The sequence below is a fragment of the Mercenaria mercenaria genome, chromosome 3 (assembly GCF_021730395.1).
Source record: "Mercenaria mercenaria strain notata chromosome 3, MADL_Memer_1, whole genome shotgun sequence".
In the NCBI taxonomy this organism is placed as follows: domain Eukaryota; kingdom Metazoa; phylum Mollusca; class Bivalvia; order Venerida; family Veneridae; genus Mercenaria; species Mercenaria mercenaria.
In genome coordinates, this window is record NC_069363.1 from 33,725,661 (window position 1) to 33,747,011 (window position 21,351).

The 21,351-nt window shown below is 33.3% G+C and overlaps 1 protein-coding gene across 2 annotated transcripts; it reads right to left on the minus strand.

Moving 5' to 3' along the window:
• LOC123525134 (transmembrane protein 68-like) lies at nucleotides 1-19,967 on the minus strand. 2 transcript variants are annotated; one of them, XM_045303904.2, is made up of 10 exons: nucleotides 19,783-19,967; nucleotides 17,665-17,751; nucleotides 16,502-16,700; nucleotides 15,759-15,926; nucleotides 14,825-14,923; nucleotides 14,102-14,196; nucleotides 13,709-13,772; nucleotides 12,639-12,714; nucleotides 11,693-11,756; nucleotides 1-7,305 (listed from the first exon to the last, which is right to left on the minus strand). In XM_045303904.2, exons 2-10 carry the CDS (start codon nucleotides 17,737-17,739, stop codon nucleotides 7,201-7,203), a joined length of 945 nt encoding a protein of 314 aa, XP_045159839.2. In that variant the 5' UTR covers nucleotides 17,740-17,751; nucleotides 19,783-19,967; the 3' UTR covers nucleotides 1-7,200. The 2 variants fall into 2 exon arrangements, with proteins under 2 accessions (XP_045159839.2, XP_045159841.2); XM_045303906.2 differs by having other exon boundaries at nucleotides 19,756-19,829.
• Nucleotides 19,968-21,351: the final 1,384 nt, after the last annotated feature.

A 21,351-nucleotide genomic window follows, 5' to 3' on the forward strand; every position in this document is an offset into this window, starting at 1 on the left:
GATTTTTATTGCATATTTTTGTTTCTTAGATTATTGTCCCTCAATATCCTAAGTTTAAAGAAATTCTGTTATTGGGAAAATTTTCGCCAATCTCATATACAGGGAATTCTAGCATACGCCTTTAATTTTCAAACAGCCATATCTTTTTCAATAGTGGTCCGATTTTAAACAAGAGCTGTCCGTAAGACAGCCAAGCTCGACTATTCGAAATATTGTCACAGAAGCAGGAAATTATTACCCAAAATGTTAAATATCAAAAGAGTTTTAAGTTTGAACGGGGACATAATTTGAACAAAATGCATATCAGAGTTATGGGACTTGATGCTATCAACTAGTTTTATAACCCCGAAGAAACATGTTAAGTTTCAATTCAATATCTGCATTAGTTTTGGGTAGTAACTTGCATGTAAAACTTTAACCAGAATTTTCTAAGTCCAAAAGGGGGCATAATTTGCTCAAAATACATGTAAAGAGTTATGGAACTTGACCCAGTGAGGTTGGTAATTGACCTAGAAAAAGAATAAGTAAGTTTCAAAGCTGGTAATAGCTGTATGTACTTGCATGCAAAACTTTAACCAGGATTTACTAAGTCCAAAAGGGGGCATAATTTGCTCAAAATACATGTCAGAGTTATGGGACTTGATTCTATCAACTAGTTTTATAACCCCGAAGACACATGTGAAGTCTCAATTTAATATCTGTAGTAGTTTTGGAGGTAGTAACTTGCATGTAAAACTTTAACCAGGATTTTCTAAGTCCAAAAGGGGGCATAATTTGCACAAAATACATGTCAGAGTTATGGGACTTGACCCAGTGAGGTAGGTAATTGATCTAGAAAAAGAAAAAATAAGTTTCAAATCTATATGCCTTTTAGTAATAGCTATATGTAACTTACACGCAAAACTTTAACCAGAATTTTCTAAGTCCAAAAGGGGGCATAATTTGCCCAAAATACATGTCAGAGTTATGGGACTTGACCTAGTGAGGTAGGTAATTGATCTAGAAAAAGAAAAAATAAGTTTCAAATCTATATGCCTTTTAGTAATAGCTGTATGTACTTGCACGCAAAACTTTAACCAGAATTTTTTAAGTCCAAAAGGGGGCATAATTTGGCCAAAATGAAGGTCAGAGTTATGGGACTTGGTGCTATCAACTAGTTTTATAACCCCGAAGACACATGTGAAGTTTCAATTCAATATCTGCATTAGTTTTGGAGATAGTAACTTGCATGTAAAACTTTAACCAGAATTTTCTAAGTCCAAAAGGGGGCATAATTTGCTCAAAATACATGTCAGAGTTATGGAACTTGACCCAGTGAGGTTGGTAATTGACCTAGAAAAAGAATAAATAAGTTTCAAAGATATATGCCTTTAAATGATAGCTGTATGTACTTGCAAGCAAAAACTTAACCAAGGTGTGACGCCGACGCCGACGCCAGGGTGAGTAGAATAGCTAGACTATTCTTTGAATAGTCGAGCTAAAAACCTTTCAGCGTTATGAAAGGCATGGGGGTGACTTTCATATGAATACAACTTATTGTCAGGCTTTCCTTGTCCTTTAATATCTGTATTTAAAGTGTATGTGTTTGTGTACACAAATGAAATGTTTTTCTTTATATGGTACTACTGAAACTACTAGTACACTGCAGTGAAAGTTCAAGCAGATGTAAGCTGCATAGCATACCTCATCTGCAGCAAACAATCATTCTAATGCTACCTGTGAATGCCATATTTACAAATATAAATAGGGGTACTGCATGTAGCATATAGTTTAATTATGGTGATAACTTGTGCCTAGTTATTTCAATATCTACCCATGTATGGCAAAGTTACTGACTGGCTAAGAAAAATGACCTTCATCTTTGACTTCTAAGTGTGACCTTCATCTTTAAGGCAGTGGTCTGGATCTTGCAGGTGACACCTTGTCTCACTACGTTGTGCCTACCGGTAGGTATACTGAAGTCCTACATGAATGGGAGAGTTATGGACCAGACATGAAACAGACCCTGTTAACCTTTGATCTCCAAGTGTGACCTTAACTTTGGAACTGAGAGCTGGCTTTTGTACAAGTAATATTTTCTTATTATGGGGAATATTTGTTCCAGATAATATCTCTTGTTGGATGGCATATTTATGGACCAGACACAAGGTGTGATGAACCTACTGACAAACAGATCAGACACAAAGGGTGACAGAAATAAGGACAGATGGAAAAAAAGATGGAAAGACAGACATAAGCAGCCCATTTTTATGTCACTTTTTTTGTCTTTCAAAAAGGCAGAGACAATTATAATACAAATGTTTGTAGTATTAAAGTATCACCTAAACTAAGCCTTTTATAGAGGTGAACAGTAACATATCTGGAAAAAAGAAAACAGCTATAAAACATATTCTTCCTGAATTGATGTAAATATAAATTTCAATGTATTTCATTAGCAAAATCTAACAGTAATAATTACAAGAGCCTACATAAGTGTAAACATTATGACACAGGAAAATCAGTGCCCAAGTCTAGAGTCTAGCATCAAATGGTTTAAGTGGTTAATACAACACTGTACGACTATAACAGGAGAAATACTTACTACTGTAAGACATGGTGCACCATTTCGTCTAAAAGCAAACTTAATAAATAACAAGAGATGTTGGTGGACAGCAAAGCTTGACTATTTAAGTCTTGTTACTAAAAATATATATGCAAGAACACCAGTCATAAAAGAGGCACAACTTTCTTATAAAGCTAACCAGAGTTATGAAACCTGTACAGTGCATATCAGGTCATCACAGTAAACAAGCGAGCAAATTTTCAATCAATTCAAAGTAGTTGGAACCGAGATACCAGATTATGTGTAAAAACTTAACCAAAAATTGCTAAACAGCAAAATAGAGCTATAAAACCTGTCATATCATCACAGTGAACAAGTGTGTGAAGTTTCTATCCTTTCAACCAGTGGTTACTGAGAGACCTGATTACATAAACATTGATACATCAAAAAAGACATAACTATGTAAAAAATGCTGAATAGATCTATGGAACCTGTGATATGCAAGTCAGACCATCACAGTGAACAAGTGTGTGAAGTTTCAATTAATTCCCACTAGTGATTACTGAGATATATGTACTAGCTTACACACAAAAACTTAACCAAGTCAAGACGCCAATGTTAACAGGTGAACTTCGAACAGACATGCTAAAAAGTTGTCATAAATCTTTAAGATTTGTACTAACTTTGTATCTACAACTAGGGCTGTCACTGATTTGAACATGTATAGTAGCACTAGGAATAACAAGACAGAGATCAATTTCACACTGTTCTAAAAATCTAAGAATGCAAGGGGACATACATGGTAAGTCTGCTTAATATGTAAAGCATATTGCGCAAAAATATAAAGTAGAAGACAGAAAATGCACAGTTTAAAGTAATTTGTAGTTGTTTGCAAGCTTCATGACAAATCATCAGCATACTGGTATTCCAAAATTCTGCATCTGTATATAATAATCGGCCTACCATATAATCAATACATGGATAAATAAAATACCATTTGGATTTCCATCCCATCTTAATTCAGTGTAACATTATCTGGTCCATAACAAGGTATTATACATGTATATTATTAGGGCCTACAATGTAATTAAGAAGGGTGTTGCTTTTTTTCAACAATATTGTCCTGACAACGATACATATATAATTGAGTAAATTTTGTAAATATTTGGTGAACAAATATATGATCCTTAATTGTAAGTCCCTATGCAGGTTACTGCCTAAGCAATAAGACGAAAGACCTGAAGTACAAAACAGATCTGAAATGGTCATAAGAATGACATCATCCTAAATCTTGAAGCAGCCAAAATGAGATCTCATTTTTAATGAACATGTTTTCTTTCTTCTTTACTTAATAAGCTCCTAGACGGTTTGATTTTAGTTTGTTTTTGTTGGGTTTAACATCGCACTAACAAATTTATAGGTCACAAGGCGACTTTCCAGCTTTGACAGTGGAGGAAGACCCCAGGTGCCCCTATGTTCATTATTTCTTCAAAGGAGGGAACCCTGGTAGAACCATCAACCGGCCAGCTGGATGGCTTCCTCGTATGAAGAATTCAATGCCCGGAATGAGGCTCAAATCCACATCTGTGAGGGCATGTGATTCAAAGTCAGAGACCTTAACAGTTAAGCCATAACACAGCCTAACTTTGAACACATGTAAATAAACTCTGTTTTTTAAATTACAAATGAAAACAAGAGGCACAGTGTCCGCTGTACAATTATTTGTTCCAATATGGCAAAAAACAAGGTAACCGTAATGACTAAATACACATTATGTATTCTACAATAACAATATATTACACATAGCACCAAGACTGAATTGCTTTCTGAAATTTCCTTGTGTTGATCATTTCTAGCTATTTCATGAAAATAAAATCTGACTGCTTAACATTTACAACATGTAATTTAGTTCACTACAACAAACATGGATCTACACTTAAGTATTGCAACATAAAATCGCTTTTTTTATGACTAGTAAGTTATTTCTGTGGATTTTCTAAAATGAAAACTGCAGCCCAATCGGCCAAACTTAAACTCTTTAAATGAAAACTCCACAGTAAGTTAGTAAAACAAAACACATGTTATATTGAAACATAAAAACTGTCAATCATATAGCTGCCAAAAGAGGCCCGTTTCTCACCTCAAAAATTATTTCAACAAAAAACAGTGTTAATAACAAATATATATCACATCAAAAACTCCATGATTCACAACTTTTTGTCATATACATTTATTAATGGTCCCAGGGTGGAAAAATAGATCCAGACAAAGATACCAAAAAGTTTGCTCCATGTGATTTTATTGTCATTATAAAGAAAATGGAACAAACTATGTTACAAGTATCAAACAGCAAAGGTATTGCAACAGATGAAATTTAACCTTTATCAACAGTATTGCAATACTGTGAAATTTAATTTTTATAATGGACATGAAATCTTGAGGATTTTATTAAAATGGCTAATTTGTTGGGACTTAAATTCATGGATTTCAACTCTTGAAGAAAAAATGAATGGAAATTTTATTTGTTCTCAAGGATCAATTTAACTGCAACTATGAAATCCATGAAAAATAGTTCTCTGCAAATATTAATGATTTACTACAGCTGAAGTTGACTGCAGCAATCAAATCTACTCATAAACTTTACAACAAGTAGACAAAATTGATGATTTTTTAACAACAGTAAGTATGAAAAGATGTATCCTTAAAAATGATTTTAGAAAATAATTTTACCAATGAACATGGTGTTTTTCAGAAACAAAAGATTCTAAGAACAACAAAATGATATTAATAAATAATAAAGTTTGTGAAAAGATCCTTTGGAAGCATAGAACGCAAACAAGTAACATAATAGCAGACCTGGATTGATTCAGTCTGTTCATGAGAGAAAAATGAAATGTACATCATCCCTCACCCCCACTAGCACCAGCCTAAGCAGAATTCTATTATTGTAAAAATGAATGTACTCCATGTTCCCAAAGGACCAGAAAATATAACAACATTGAGTTTAAGACATACATCAAAGAGCAGATTAAAGCTGGTCCCTATTTCATCATACCTCCACAATTCAGTCTACCATTTTCATGCATATGTGGCATTCCTTTATGAACCCTTAGTAACACCTTGACTTTAGAGCTAGTGCTCCAAGTCTTGCATGAGACATGTAACTTTGTAACAGTGAACAAAGATCTAACAAGAAAAAATACCCTAAATATAAGACCTTTAAATGTGACCTTATCCTTTAAACAGTGGTCTGGAACTCGTACATGACACATTGTCATAAAACTTTGACCTCTAAGAGTTACCTTAAGCTTTGAGCTAGGGGTTCCTGTCTTGAAGGATACACACCATCTTGTTTTGTTGGTCATTTGTGCAAAGTTTTTTCAAAATTTATGATTGGGGCATAAAATTGTACCTTTCACACTAAAAAAAGAGTACAACACCTTTCATGGTTTAATGCCAACCATTGACTAATTATTCACATACAGGAGGATAAATATTTTTTGTTCCAATTCAGGTTTGTTAATAGCGCAAAAACTTGGTGATGATACTACCATAATTATAGTTATAATATTATGCCAAAAAGATGGAAATGTAAAGCCTCATATTAAAATGAAAAAAAAAAAAAAAAATGTTTATTTGTTGCTTGTAATTTATGTTCTTTTTCACCATTCCTATTCCAATTTTTAAAAAAAAAAACAAAAAAAAAAAAAATAAGAAAAAGAAACAAGAGCTGTCAGTTGACAGCGTGCTCGACTATTCTCAGTGCTTGATAGTATAACATAAGCTATGAGTAAAACTTTAACATTACAATAAGCATATTCTAAGTCGAAAAGGGGCCATAATTCAATATGCTTGATAGAGTTGTCTGCTCCTGTTTACAGAATGGGGTCATGATGGTAAACAAGTATGCAAAATATGAAAGCAATATCTCAATGGACTTTGATAATATTTGGGGTGGTACGCAAACTTTAACATTACAATAAGAATATTCTAAGTCGAAAAGGGGCCATAATTCAGTCAAAATGCTTGATAGAGTTGTCTGCTCCTGTTTACAAAATGGGGTCATGATGGTAAACATGTATGCAAAATATGAAAGCAATATCTCAATGGACGTTGAAAATATTTGGGGTGGTACGCAAACTTTTACATTTTCGTGACGCTAACGCTCATGCCGATGCCGGGCAGAGTAGGATAGCTCCCCTTTTCTTTGAATAGTCGAGCTAAAAAACTCTAAATATTCTATTATGTCATATCATTTATATATGAAAGTGGAAAAAATGTAACAAGTCTGCTTTTATCTGCACAAAATAAAAAATAATATAAATACTATAAACTTCCAAAAAGAAGATAAATATGTATCCTCATATTCACCTTCTTTAACTTGAGAAGAAAACTACTCAAACACACTAGCACTTTTTGTATCTCAAAATGTAACATGTAACAGTAATGTATCAATTCCTAACAACAAGCTGAATGGCCTACAATGTACTAAAAGACCTAATATTTACAGGTTCAAAGCATCATGGTAATAAAATAACTTATCTCAAAATCCCACATCAAATGGTCAGGAAATTACTCAATGTGAGACAAGTTCATAGTGTATGTGCTACCAACTTCCAGTTTGAAGAGAATCTTATAACCTGACAAATCAGTGTGTTCTAACTGACTTTCTCTTTCCAGAGAACTCTTTCTGACAGCGCTCTCAGGACATTTCCTGGAACTTTCTGATGTTTCTTGATCAAGTCTTCTAATCCAAGCTTTACCTAGCAATGTACATTAAACATATATTACTTTATCACATGTCTGATGTCGCAGGAGTGAAATTAGACCATGCATTATTTTTTATGTTACTTTAGCTTGTTTAGAGTAAGAATATTTTGAAGTTCACATCATTAAAAGTAAAGAAGACATTGGCCCAATTAACATTGTCGTTTGCAAGCCAAATAATTCATTTTTTTAGAAAAAAAGCTAACATAGACAAAACAGCCCCACATTTTATTCAACTCTTTAAATAAATTCAATACGTAATTTCACTCATGTACCCTATAAAGTGAGTAACAGGGCATGAGAAAAACTTACTGTGAAAATAACATATTTCAAAATAGCTAGTGACATATTCATAGGAGTGTATCTACAATGACTATTATTAATAAAATAACTTCTTTGTACTATCCCTAGCCTGACTCCATGTAGCTACAGCTATTGACAGACTGGCAATAGAATTATTTTTTAAGGGAAAAAAACTCAAAAATTTAACTTTAATAATTCAAACTTGTCTAAAATTCCAATCACCATGTGTTATCAAGTTTTAACCCTTATGCTGAACACTATCGATTCTGCCTTAGCGACAAGTGCAGATCATGATCAGCCATCAGCCTGCACATCTGTGCAGTCTGATCATAATCTGCACTGTTTGCAATTCAGTCAATAACTTTTTGGTATGCACCCCTTTTAACAGTTAATGGTACTGTCTGAACTGAAAGATGGACAAGTTCATCATAGAAATTTAGCAGGGTAAGGATTAAGGTAATGGACCAGCAATGATAAATGGCAAATTACATATTCTCTCTATGCAATTTAGGCATACTCCATTTATCACAGAAAGTCATGTGCGCTTTAAGCTAAATTTACGTCTGAGGAATGACGAATTGCCTGATGTGAATATGCAACCACATGGAAAATTTAGAGTGTCATTACAGGCCCACTGTCTTAACTATAGCCACATTATTGTAGTCTTTTCATCTTTCAGTCCCTATAGCTTAGTCAGGGCACATGATTATGCACAAGAGGTGGCAAGTATGATCCCTGGGCAAGGTGCATATTCATTATGATGATCTCACAGAATAAAATGTATCTAAAGTCAGTTTGTTCTCCAAAAAGTAATCATGTGGAGAAGTTGTCAATTACTTACAAAGAACAAGCTATTCATGTACATAATCAAGGAACAAAAGGCAAGGTAAACCTTTTTACAAAATTTAAAATTGATTGAGGAAAAGTGGCATTTAGCCCAATTAAGGTCATGACCATACCCTCTTATATGACACCTGTACAGGTTTTCTTGGAAGCTTACTGATAAAATTCAAATTAGCCTAAAGCCTACACCATATCTTAGCTAAAATAAGATAGCATATTAAACTAAATAAAAACTATACAAGAGGGCCATGATGGCCCTATATCGCTCACCTGTTATCATTGCACTTGAGGACAAGAAGGTCCTCAGAAGAAATATCTAAGTCCAAAGGACAGGAACAACAAAGCGAAGAAATTTAACCAAAAAGAAAAAAAAATCTTACAAGGTATAGATATGTTAAAATACACCTAAAAATTGGAGGTACCATCCATGTTGTACCACAGAAAACTGGTCTCGTGTTTTCCCTACGGCCATTAATAAAAAAAGTTACTAAAAATAAGCTATTTATAGTAACGTAAAAGGGAAGTAATTAAAACAAGAGGGCCATGAAGGCCCTGTATCGCTCACCTGACCTACAGACCTAAAGATCATTAAGATTAACATTCTGACCAAGTTTCATTAAGATATGGTCATAAATGTGGCCTCTAAAGTGTTAACTAGCCATTCCTTTGATTTGACCCTGTGACCTAGTTTTTGACCCGACATGACCCAGATTCGAACTTGACCTAAAGATCATCAAGTTTAACATTCTGACTAAGTTTCATGAATATACAGTCATAAATGTGGCCTCTAGAGTGTTAACAAGGTTTTCCTTTGATATGACCTAGTGACCTAGTTTTTGACCCCAACTGACCCAGATTTAAACTTGACCTAAAGATCATCAAGATTAACATTCTGACAAAGTTTCATTAAGATACGGTCATAAATGTAGCCTCTAAAGTGTTAACTAGCTTTTCCTTTGATTTGACCCCATGACCTAGTTTTTGACCGGACATGACCCAGATTCAAACCTGCCCTAAAGATCATCAAGTTTAACATTCTGATAAAGTTTCATGAAGATACAGTCATAAATATGGCCTCTACAGTGTTAACAAGCTTTTCCTTTGATCTGACCTAGTGACCTAGTTTTTGACCCACCTGACCCAGATTTACACTTGACCTTAAGATCATCAAGATTAACATTCTGACCAAGTTTCATTATGATATGGTCATAAATGTGGCCTCTACAGTGTAAACTAGCTTTTCCTTTGATTTGACCTGGTGACCTAGTTTTTGATCCTACATGACCCAGATTCAAACTGGACCTTAAGATCATCAAGATTAACATTCTGGTCAAGTTTCATTAAGATTGAGCTAAAATTGTGACCTCTAGAGTGTTAACAAGCTTTTCCTTTGATTTGACCTGGTGACCTAGTTTTTGACCCCAGATGACCCAATATCGAATTCGTCCAAGATTTAATTGAGGGTAACATTCTGACCAAGTTTCATTAAGATTGGGCCAAAAATATGACCTCTAGAGTGTTAACAAGCTTTTCCTTTGATTTGACCTGATGACCTAGTTTTTGATCCCAGATGACCCAATATCAAACTCGTCCAAGATTTTACTGAGGGTAACATTCTGACCAAGTTTCATTAAGACTGGGCCAAAAATGTGACCTCTAGAGTGTTAACAAGCTTTTCCTTTGATTTGACCTGGTGACCTAGTTTTTGACCCCAGATGAGCCAATATCGAACTCGTCCAAGATTTTATCGAGAGTAACATTCTGACTAAGTTTCATTAAGATTGGGCCAAAAATGTGACCTCTAGAGTGTTAACAGTCAAATTGTTGACGACGGACGGACGGACGGACGACGGACGATGACGGACGCCGGACACAGGGTGATCACTAAAGCTCACCTTTGAGCACTTCGTGCTCAGGTGAGCTAAAAAATAAATATTGTAAGTGGACAAAAGAAGGATCTGCCAAATAAATCTGTTGACATAAATGAAATTTCAGATCAGTATCTTCATTAGTTATGGAGATATAACAATTTTAATTTGAAATAAAGGGAGGTAATTTGACATAAAATCAGTCCATAGTTATCTACCCTGATTATCTCAGTCCAATTAATAACAATAATGAAATTTCAAATAAGTCCTGTAAGTACTTACTGATATAAATCCATTTTGATTACAATCAGGGGAGGTAATCAGATATAAAACAACTCTGGAACCTATGATTGGATCTGATTTGTCATGGAATCCAAGATTTCTTGTTGTTGAAGGTATTTTGGAAGTTTGTATCAAATAAAATCATAAATGAAGTCTCTATATGGCTGCAAAAGCCAAAATAGCCAATTCTGGACCTTCAAGGGGCCATAACTCTGGAACCCATGATGAAATCTGGCCAGTTGAAGAAAGGAAGTAAGATCTTGTGGTGATACAAGTTGTGTGCAACTTTGGTTAAAATCAAATCATAAATGAAGCTGCTATTGTGCAGACAAGGTCAAAATAGCTTAATTTTGGCCCTTTCAGGGGCCATAACTCTGGAACCCATTACGGGATCTGGCCGGTTCAAGAAAGGAACTGAGATCTTATGGTGACACAGGTTTTGTGCAAGTTTGATTAAATTCAAATCATAAATGAAGCTGCTATTGTGCAGACAAGGTCAAAATAGCTAATTCTGGTCCTTTCAGGGGCCATCACTCTGGAAACCATAATGGAATCTCTCCAGTTCAAGAAAGGAACCGAGATCTTATGGTGATACAAGTTGTGTGCAAGTTTGGTTAAAATAAAATCATAAATGAAGCTGCTATTGTGCAGACAAGGTCAAAATAGCTAATTTTGGCCCTTTCAGGGGCCATAACTCTGGAACCCATAACAGAATCTGGCCAGTTCAAGAAAGGAACTAAGATCTTATGGTGATACAAGTTGTGTGCAAGTTTGTTAAAAATCAAATCATAAATAAAGCTGCTATTATGCAGACAAGGTCAAAATAGCTAATTTTGGCCCTTTCAGGGGCCATAACTCTGGAACCCATAATGGGATCTGGCCAGTTCAAGAAAGGAACCGTGATCTTATGGTGATACAAGTTGTGTGCAAGTTTGGTTAAAATAAAATCATAAATGAAACCACTATCGTGCAGACAAGAAATTGTTGACGGACGGACGCACACACGACGGACGAAGGGTGATCACAAAAGCTCACCTTGTCACTATGTGACAGGTGAGCTAATAAAACAAATAAATTAAAGTACAACCTTTTCAGCTAATTCTTCAGCTTTCATATCTTCAGTAGGAAATATTGGTGGTCCCAGATATGTTCTGTAAAACAGCAATACACTCATCCATAAAATGGTAGTGGTGGTGGTGAGAGAACAAAAACATCAAATCTTCTAGCAAACAAAGCATATCTTTGTATTTTCATTTGCATTTTCATTCAGTAAACATTCATAGAAACTCTTCAAATGTTACTTGCTGAAATAAGGAATATTTTACCTATATTTCAGTCATATTCAGTGTACTCTTTTTTCCAAAATGTGCTCAGGTGAGCTTAATAGTACCTACTACCACCCTTTTCCTTAGAATGATGTATAATATGAACGGCATTGTCTTAGTACCAAGATAAAACCTTGTTACAGGAAAAACAGATCCAACAGTAGGTCAGTGATCTTAACCAATCCTCAAATAAGGCCCCTTAGAAGTCTGTCAAAGTCCATAACTTTGACCATGCAGTATGAAGTGACCTTATTTCTTAAACTTTCTTGAAAAGTATTAATGCACTGGTAATGTTTTTAAGAACACCATAAATACATCTTGTAAGCTACAGGCAAATAACACATATAACCAAAATTTATTTGTTAAGTCATGTCACATTTATCATGTTTATCTAAACTCTACCTGCAAAAACATTAAAATGAGAAATGAATCTGAACTTCTTGCTTTATGTTCACAAAATATTTTCAGTCTCAGCTGAGTTTGATAATGAAACTTTTTTTGTCATTTATATCAAAATAGCATGATTAAAACTGAATTTTAAGTTAATATCTACATTCAAGTGACTATTCAGTAATGATGGTCAGTTTCAGCTGGAATTTAACCTTGAAGTTTTAGAAAAAATTGATATTAAAAATTCAAACTCAAACTCAGCTGAGACCGAAAAATGTTTTGTGAACACAGGGCCTGATAATAACAGTAGAAACTTACGTCATTTTTACAGGAAAATTTCCATAGATTGGAACAATAGGAAGTCGACACTTTTCATAGAGCCACCTCAATGAACCTACAGTTATAAAGACTCATTCAGTGTTAAACACACTAATGACATTCTAAAATGATTTCAAAATGGCTTTGCAGGGATCAGTTCTTTGTCTGGAAGGACTGCATATTATCTAAGAAAATTACTCTGAACACAATAATTGTGTTATGCCAGAACATTATTTTTAAACTACAGATTAACCTCAGTCTGTAAATAACACCTTTAACAGGCAAATACCTCATAACAAATGTTAATATAAAGTAAATCAACTTCTCCATAGCTACAGGATCTGTACAATAAACATGTCAGTTTTTCCAGTTGTGTTTGCTCTATGAATGTTGCATGGTACTACTTGTAATAGATTATCTTGAGTTGTAACCCAAAGATAGCTGGTCTGTATCTAGATAAGGGCAGAATTCTTCTACAGTCTTTATAATCTTTTACAAGTTCTAGTTTTTTCATCGTGACGAAGCCACCAAGTAAGTCCAAGTTCAAAAAATTAATTGTTAAACTTTGTATACAGTCAATTGAAGATTCAGCTGAAACTCTGTACCTCAAAATCTAAAGGACCTAAGCATCTTATTTCGAGATAACCAAAATGCCACTTAAAAATGATATTTTTTGCAAGCGGCTTTTTCACTAAATGTGAAGCTGTAACCTCATATAACATATTTTCAATATTTGCAATACATAATCAATAGTTTATACTAGGAAAAAAATTTTGCATCAACACATCAAGATGTAAATACATAGGAATTTGACAGATGGAAGTTCAAATTTACTTTGAGGCAACTGAAGTTTAAAGACATACAATCACACTTACAATGTAAGCACATGAAGAAGGAATTTTAAGGGACATAATTATTTCTTCAAGATAGCCAGAGTTTCAAGAAAAGAGTGTTTGAGATACTTCATTTCAATTGTAGTTTTGTTTGTAAGTTCCTTTGACAAAGAAAGTGTACTCAATTGCAAAATACTCAAATGCAAAACGCGGCCAAATAAAAGATATTTTACATACTTCTCCCCCAGCCTGGAGTTCTGAAAGACTCTCTGATATTCATTGTGAACATTGGAAATATAGGCTGAAACATAAGAATAACAGTTAAAATGTTTATTTACCTTGTAAATTTAATGGATAATCTGACAAAATAGAATAGAATTTCAACATAAAATTTTGGTAATCTTAGATTACAGAATACATTTGTTTGTTATAATGCAAAACAGACATATTTTTCATACAGTGAACAAGATGCAATATTTTCACAAGTAGCATCTACATCTGATGCAGACGTTACCATATAGCAATAGCTTGCTGAAATTTCGACACAGCAAGCTAACAAGAATAAAACTGAATACATTTGAAAGTTTTGAAATTTTTAACAGCAATAACAACAAGGCTATATGTCCTCACAGTGTTAGTCTGGAGAGCAACTTTAGCAAATCCCGATCTGTTACCCCACATCACTCTGTAATACTCATCTCCAAATAGTGCCTCACGTACACCACCTAAATCAGCAGTGAGCAATATGATACATTCATATATAAAATGAGCTGTCCAGTGACAGTGTGTAACCTGGGACTTTGTCAATAATTTATGCTCTGTCTATATAAAAACATACCCTGTATGTAACAGTATGCAATGCCATGTATGCATTAAACACTTTGATATTTAGTGATAGTTTGTACTCACTCAATCTCAGATATTTTTAACTGTCAATTTGCCAGAGGAAACAGAATGCTAAAAATTGTTAGATTGTATTTCAAAGCCACATAAAGTGTATAACTTAAAATGGATATTTTAAATCATTTACGCCTATTCTAACTGCTTTTTCAGAATTTACATTTACCTAATCACTATACGAGTATAATTAAGAAAGCATGATATATGATGAGTACTATTTAAGAGGTTGTAACAGTTGATTCATATTCATGCACCTTGGTAGAACCATCAACTTTCTGCAAGCCAGCTGGATGACTTCTTCACATGAATACCCAACCAGGGCTTGAACCTACACAGCCAAGGGGCAAGTAATTCAAAGTCTGTACCCTTAAACATTCTAACACAGAACAGGTACATTTAAGTACAATCAGGCATATACAGTTTGATGATATAATCCATTAGCACTAAACTTACCAGGAGAGATACCCAGTATATGCCCTTGTTTCAGAATATCAGCACAGCTATGAACAGTTCCTGGACTAACATTGAACACGTCACACATCAAACGGAACCCTAGATTGTACATATAGTCATATGCAATCAATTCTTAAAAGTTCCATAAAGCTTTAAATTAAACTGATAAAACAGCTGTCCAAATAGATGTTATGCAAAATTATATGGGTAGAAAAGCGTTACTTTTAACACTACACATGCGACTGTACACAGTTAGAGCTACAAAGGGAGGTAATAAAGCCCACAGATTCAATAAAACCTTCTACTATATTCATCAATATTCAAACCTTGGTCAAAAATTATAGAAAACAATTTTCATATATAGGATTTAACAAGAAATTATTATATTTTTTGTTAATAATGAAAAATGTGGTAGCCATATTTTAAACAAAGGCATTATGAGCCTTTAATTTAATGAAATAGAGAAAAACAAACATCATAAAAAGTATACAAAATATGATCCTATCATTGAATAATGAAAAGAAATCATGCAGCACTTACTTTAACACTGGTATTTAACTTACTGAGCTTTATAAATTCAATATGTAATGTACATTACACTACCATTACAGAATAGCGTCATATTTTCTGATTTTCTTAATATTTGAACAATAACTTGTATACTGAAGGTATGGAACTGTGAGTATTAATTGTATAGTTTCATGAAGTGATTGGGTGCTGAATGACGGCTCTGAAAATTTTATGACTATACTCAAGGATACCAGTTTAAAGTTCAGGCCAGTGTCTTTTAAGTTTAATTTTGCTATTTATGCATAACCAAATTCATGCCATTCATAAAAACCTGCCTGGGCAATAGTCTGCCCACTGTTTTCTTACCTAAACATTTTAACTCTTTATGATATACAATGTAGCATTTTACATTATGAATCACTACCTGGAATATTGAACAGAAAGTTGTCTCCCACTGCGTGTATCTGCCGTTGTTTCTCCAGCAGACATTTGGCCATCACATAGTAGAAGTCTATAGGAAGAGCACCATGATAGTATATAACCATAGCCGGCCCTGTATCTGGCAGTTTATCTAAGCCGACTATCTCATATCCTAAAATTTAATATATAACAGTATTTACTTCATAACTAATTTAACCTGTTTACATAATTATATACATTGTGAGTGCAACTAAGGTGGTATTATAAATAAACAGTTATTACTCAAGAATCTAGAAGTTTATTTTGGGAACTTCTCCTTGGAATAAATAAAATTTCAGTTCTTACTAATAAAGTTATTATCTCCAAATTTTCTCGCAACTCAGTCAGTAAGATTTCAAGACTTCTCAAAGTAAATCCCATTAGTTCACATTAAGAATTTTTTATTATACATCAAAATTTACAATGTATCTCATACACAATAGTAGTTTTCTACACTAGCATATTATGACTTCAAAATTTAGACAACTAAGCAACATTTTACAACAGTTCTGTACCTCTAAAAACATGACTTTAAGAAAATTATCCTTATGCTTCAAAAAATGAATAGTAATTCATGAAAAAGCTACATCAAAATGGAACTGTTTTAGTTTAATCTAGACATCTCAGGCCAAAATTTCCCTTATGTGGTCCAATCTAAACTTGTCATAGCTTTTGCACTTGAAACTTCAGTACATTTTGCAAACATACCATGCCAAATTCTCCCCTGGGCTTCCCAAAACACTGCAACAGTTTTTCTTGCGCCGTCCCAGAAGTCATGGGCATACGCATCACATAACCTCCGTCTATACTGGTACACATGCAGGAATATTGCACAACAATATAAACATATTGGAATCACCAATGGCAACAGAAACGAGATTATGACTGGATATATCATCCATGCTACCTGAAACAAACATAAGGAGGCCTTACAGAAATGGATATACATGTATCTAACTGTTATATAGGTAAAGACCTGGAGTGAAATTTAAAGTTAGAAAAAGCCTGTAACATACATAAAACTAGTGCATGTCCTTTAAAATCAAAAGTTTCAACAAACTTTGTTTTTAATAATTTTTCCAAAATCACAACATTTTTTTTGTAAGTAAGATGGAATAAATCAATTTCCAAACAAAATCTAAATGTACAAATGCACATGTACATATTATTAGTCTACATGTATACCTGTAATGTTAAAATATAACAACTTCAGAGATATGTATGTAATACTAGAAAATACAGTTTAATATTCTCATAGAAAGTATTAGAGGCATTATACATGTAAACATGAATCATACAGCATGTTCTATATGACTGCATATCAACTGTTTCTAACGATTTTTCTACCTGGTGAATTATTAGCAAAACAATAATTCTACCTCACTAATGTAGTATCTCAAACTATATTCAAATGAATGATTATGTGTTAACAGAATAATTTAGTCAACACATCAGATCCCTTGTCAACATGATTTTTTTTGTGTAAAATAGCTGTTGACTTCCAACAATCTGCTAAAAGTGTTCTAACTAGATGATCCACTCAACTAGCTCATTTCCAAAGCCATCTCGTCTGTTTTCTTTGTCAACTTGCCCATTTTAAAAACCAGCTCACCCATTTCTGAACTCAATTCACCCATCTCCACAATAATTCACCCTTTCCTATAGTCAATATTTTCACATTCAGCCCAATAATGTTCTGAATTAACTCACATTCTAGAGAATATGCTCATTTCCATAGAATACTCACCCATTTCCAACATCAACTCACTATTTTGTGATAAACTCATTCATGTCTGCAAACAACTCTCCCATCTCCACATTAAACCTGCTCATTTCCCCAATCAACCCACCCATTTCAAAAATCTACTCACCCATTTCCAGTACTCAATATCCAGCTTCTCAATTTGCAGCCATATGTAAGTGAATGTACTTTCTGCCATATTCATTGTTCACTGATACTGCAACAGAAAATGGTTAAAAATAATAATGCACATTTAAAGGTTTAAGCAACATTTTTCCCTTTTCCTACATTCTGTTAGAGATTTATGTAAGGAACAAAAAGACCCACTATACTGAGTTAGATCCCAATCAAAGATATATGTTTTACTGTGTTTTTTTTAATTGCAATTACTGTATTAGGCAAAGGGAGGTAATAACAAGTTTATTCAAACTTGAATTTCATAATATGTAACTGTCAATGCAAAACTCTGACAAATGTATTATGTAAATTCTTATATTTATATTATTCTTCGGTAAGTAATGTTTATCAAATACTGGAAATAACTTTGCTAAAATCAATTTATCTTATTTGGGTAATCAGGATAAGAAAATCAAATTAAAGGAAATCTAAAATGTGTTAAGTGCTCAGTGAACATGATCAGATGTTAACATTTCCAACAAATCCAAAACTTGACCAAAATCAGATAAACTACCTTTAACTTGATTTCTGCCCATTCCTAACTCACTTTATCAGTGTATGTACAGCAATTTCAATTTATGAAAGGGACACCATACATGACTTTTAAGCAATGCAAGATTAAACAAGTACTATTTTGGACATGTCCATCCGCTAGCTGCAGCAAATGTTTCATGGGTACCCAAGAAGAAGAAATAGTGAACAATAAGTTAGAGAAAAGTGTTATCAAGAACTACGGTGTTCAATATGTATGCAAAAGTTATGTTTTTTGCATACTGCAGTTCCTAAACTTCTTTTCACCAAGCTAATGTTCAAATGTATATATTTACTAAAGGGGGATCATTAACAAGAGCTGTCAGTGGACAGTGCGCTCGACTATTCTCAGTGCTTGATAGTATAATATAAGCAATGAGTAAAACTTTTAACATTACAATAAGCATATTCTAAGTCGAAAAGGGGCCATAGTTCAGTCAAAATGCTTGATAGAGTTGCCTCCTCCTTTTTACAGACTGGGGTCATGATGGTAAACAAGTATGCAAAATATCAAAGCAATATCTCAATGGACTTTGAAAATATTTGGGGTGGTACGCAAACTTTAACATTTGTGTGACACTGATGCTGCATTTAATTGAAGTGTGACGAAGATCACGAGAAAAAGTAATTTAAAAGATTTTCTATTTCAAACTCTAGTGGCCCCTAAAAGGGCACAAGAGCCTTCATTTGAACAAGTTTGCGAGACAATGCTATAATGATGCTACAGACCAAGTTCAACAGATCAAGTTGTTCACGAGAAGAAGTTGTTTAAAGTTATTTATACAAATTTTTCTACATCTAACATTTTAGACAGACATGTATCAAATATCTCTTGTTTGTATGTTATAATATATTTTCATTTTCTTTTTAACAATATATTCTCAAGATAAATAAAAATGTTTAAAAAAAGAAAAAAAAGATTGCCCATAGCGCGGAGCAAACCCGTGGCCGTGCCCAAAAATAAGCTCACAGAACCAGCGTCTGTATATAACTCTCTCGGCCATCGCTGCAGTAAGTGATGTCGTGAGCGAGTATTTTTATTTTAACTCCTAACGATATTGTCTGTGTCCCGGCTCTGTGTAGTAAATTTGACTGCGCAACATCAAGCTGAGATCTATTCTCCTATTCCTTGGACAAGCTATTTTGTGTTGAATACACTCGAAGTAAGTTGTCTTTAGTTTTTCTAAGCATTGATAGTATATGGGAGATTTTTTAAACATATTGAAATGGTAACAGAAATTGTTGTATGATCGAGACATGTGCTCAGTTTAATTTAAAAGGCGAAAATATATTGGCTGAAGGTTGGCAGGGGCGGATTGGGAGGGGGGACAGGTTCTTCTAGCCTCCTCCCCGTAGAATATATACCAGAAGTGGTCCTACGTACCGATACAGATACATGTCCGAAAATTACTTACATCCGAAATGAGGTACATTTGTTATAAAGATTCTATGAAAACACAATTTCTACAAAAGATATAAATATGACACAGTATAAGGACAAATAATTTCGTACAATAATAACATTGTTTTCTTTGTTTACAAGTTCAACTTTCTTCACATTTAGTGTTGTCCTTTCCGACAACGACGAAAAAATGAAAGAGTTGGAAAGGGACACCACTCTCTCAACAATATCAGAGGGCAAAAACACACACAAATATTACGTAAACTTGAGAAAATAATTAATTTACCATGGCAATAAAGGGTTTTCGTTGGAAATCAGAAGTATTTAAGGTATAAAATTGTAGTTTCATTTACATAAATTATGGTAACTCTTATCGTAAATAAACAGAAATGTGTATGTCGGGTAGCAAGACGTTTTGACCCCTTGACATTTTGACCCCTAATAAAATAAGATGACACCTTGACCCCTTGACACTTTGTCCCCTATTTTCAATTTTTTCATAGTGACACTCTGACCCCTATTTTTTTTTTTTTTTTGATTTGCTTGGTTTAAGTGAAAAATTTACATGTTATATGTCAATGTGCAGTATTTATAGATAGCTTTTACAGTTTTTGTTGAATATTGACAGATATTCTGGCTCAAATATTTAACATTATTTTAGTGTTTTAAAAGGAACAGACATCAGAAAATAATACAATTTTAATCACATTATTTGAAGATTTTGACATCACAAGACACATCAAAGAATATGTAAAAAGGCAATAATGATATAATGGTAAGTATAAATGCTGTATTAAAATATAGAATGACTTTGAATCAAAGAAATCATTGATTTCAATTTTATGTAAGTGGGCTAATTTGCAAGTAATTATAATTAGATAAAGATGGACTCATAGAACATGTCAGTCAGGTAAGTGTAAAATGTTAGCTCTATATCTCTATATTACCATGGTTATATTAATATCTAACTGAGTCAAACTGATATTGTATTTTGTAAATTCATTTGTGTATCTGGACTGCATTGTCTAATTAATGTTCTGTTTACTCATAATAAATTGAATCTGACTTATTCATTTGAGATGTTTGTCGGAATTACACATATTTGGCTATGTTTGATAAGATGTTGGAATAAATGCAATTATTTTCCACTAAGCTATAAATATTATTAGAGTTGTTGCACAACCCAAGGACATATTTTATCACACAAAGCAGTGTTTATATAATTGTACATTATAACATGTTTTGTTGCATTAAAAAATGTCAATGATAAATATATGCAAAATGATTTTATAAGATTTACTAAGTACATTTGTATAATAGTATTGTAGTTATTGCAGTCAGAATAGATAGAATATCAAGGATGTGTTTGTTGATTTATTAATGTAAATGAATATATATATTTTGTGGAATGTAAAATTTCACTAATAAGATTTGAGCAATTAAAGTCTAACACTTATTATAATAACATTTTGTTTCACGTTTATCAATTTTTCAATGTATTTTCATAAAAATGATATTTCAATATTAAACTAATTTCAAATATAAAATTATTCAAAAATAACATCAATTACAATTATTCTTAAACAGATTATCAAATTTATCTATCATTTAATTTATTGTTTAAAGGCATACTTGAACTCCATCAATAGGGTGGTGATTGGATTAAAAACTTACTGAGGTGTGATAATTGGATTACACTGCACTGTA

Bases quoted from the DNA above. Each gene is read 5' to 3' on its own strand.
- LOC123525134 (XM_045303904.2), bottom strand. From the start codon at position 17,739: ATGAATATGGCAGAAAGTACATTCACTTACATATGGCTGCAAATTGAG. The intron at 14,924-15,758 runs GTAGTGATTCAT...TGTACAATCTAG, and splicing joins CTTTCTGTTCAATATTCCAG to GGTTCCGTTTGATGTGTGAC. The intron at 13,773-14,101 runs GTGAGGACATAT...CTTATGTTTCAG, and splicing joins TTGCTCTCCAGACTAACACT to CCTATATTTCCAATGTTCAC.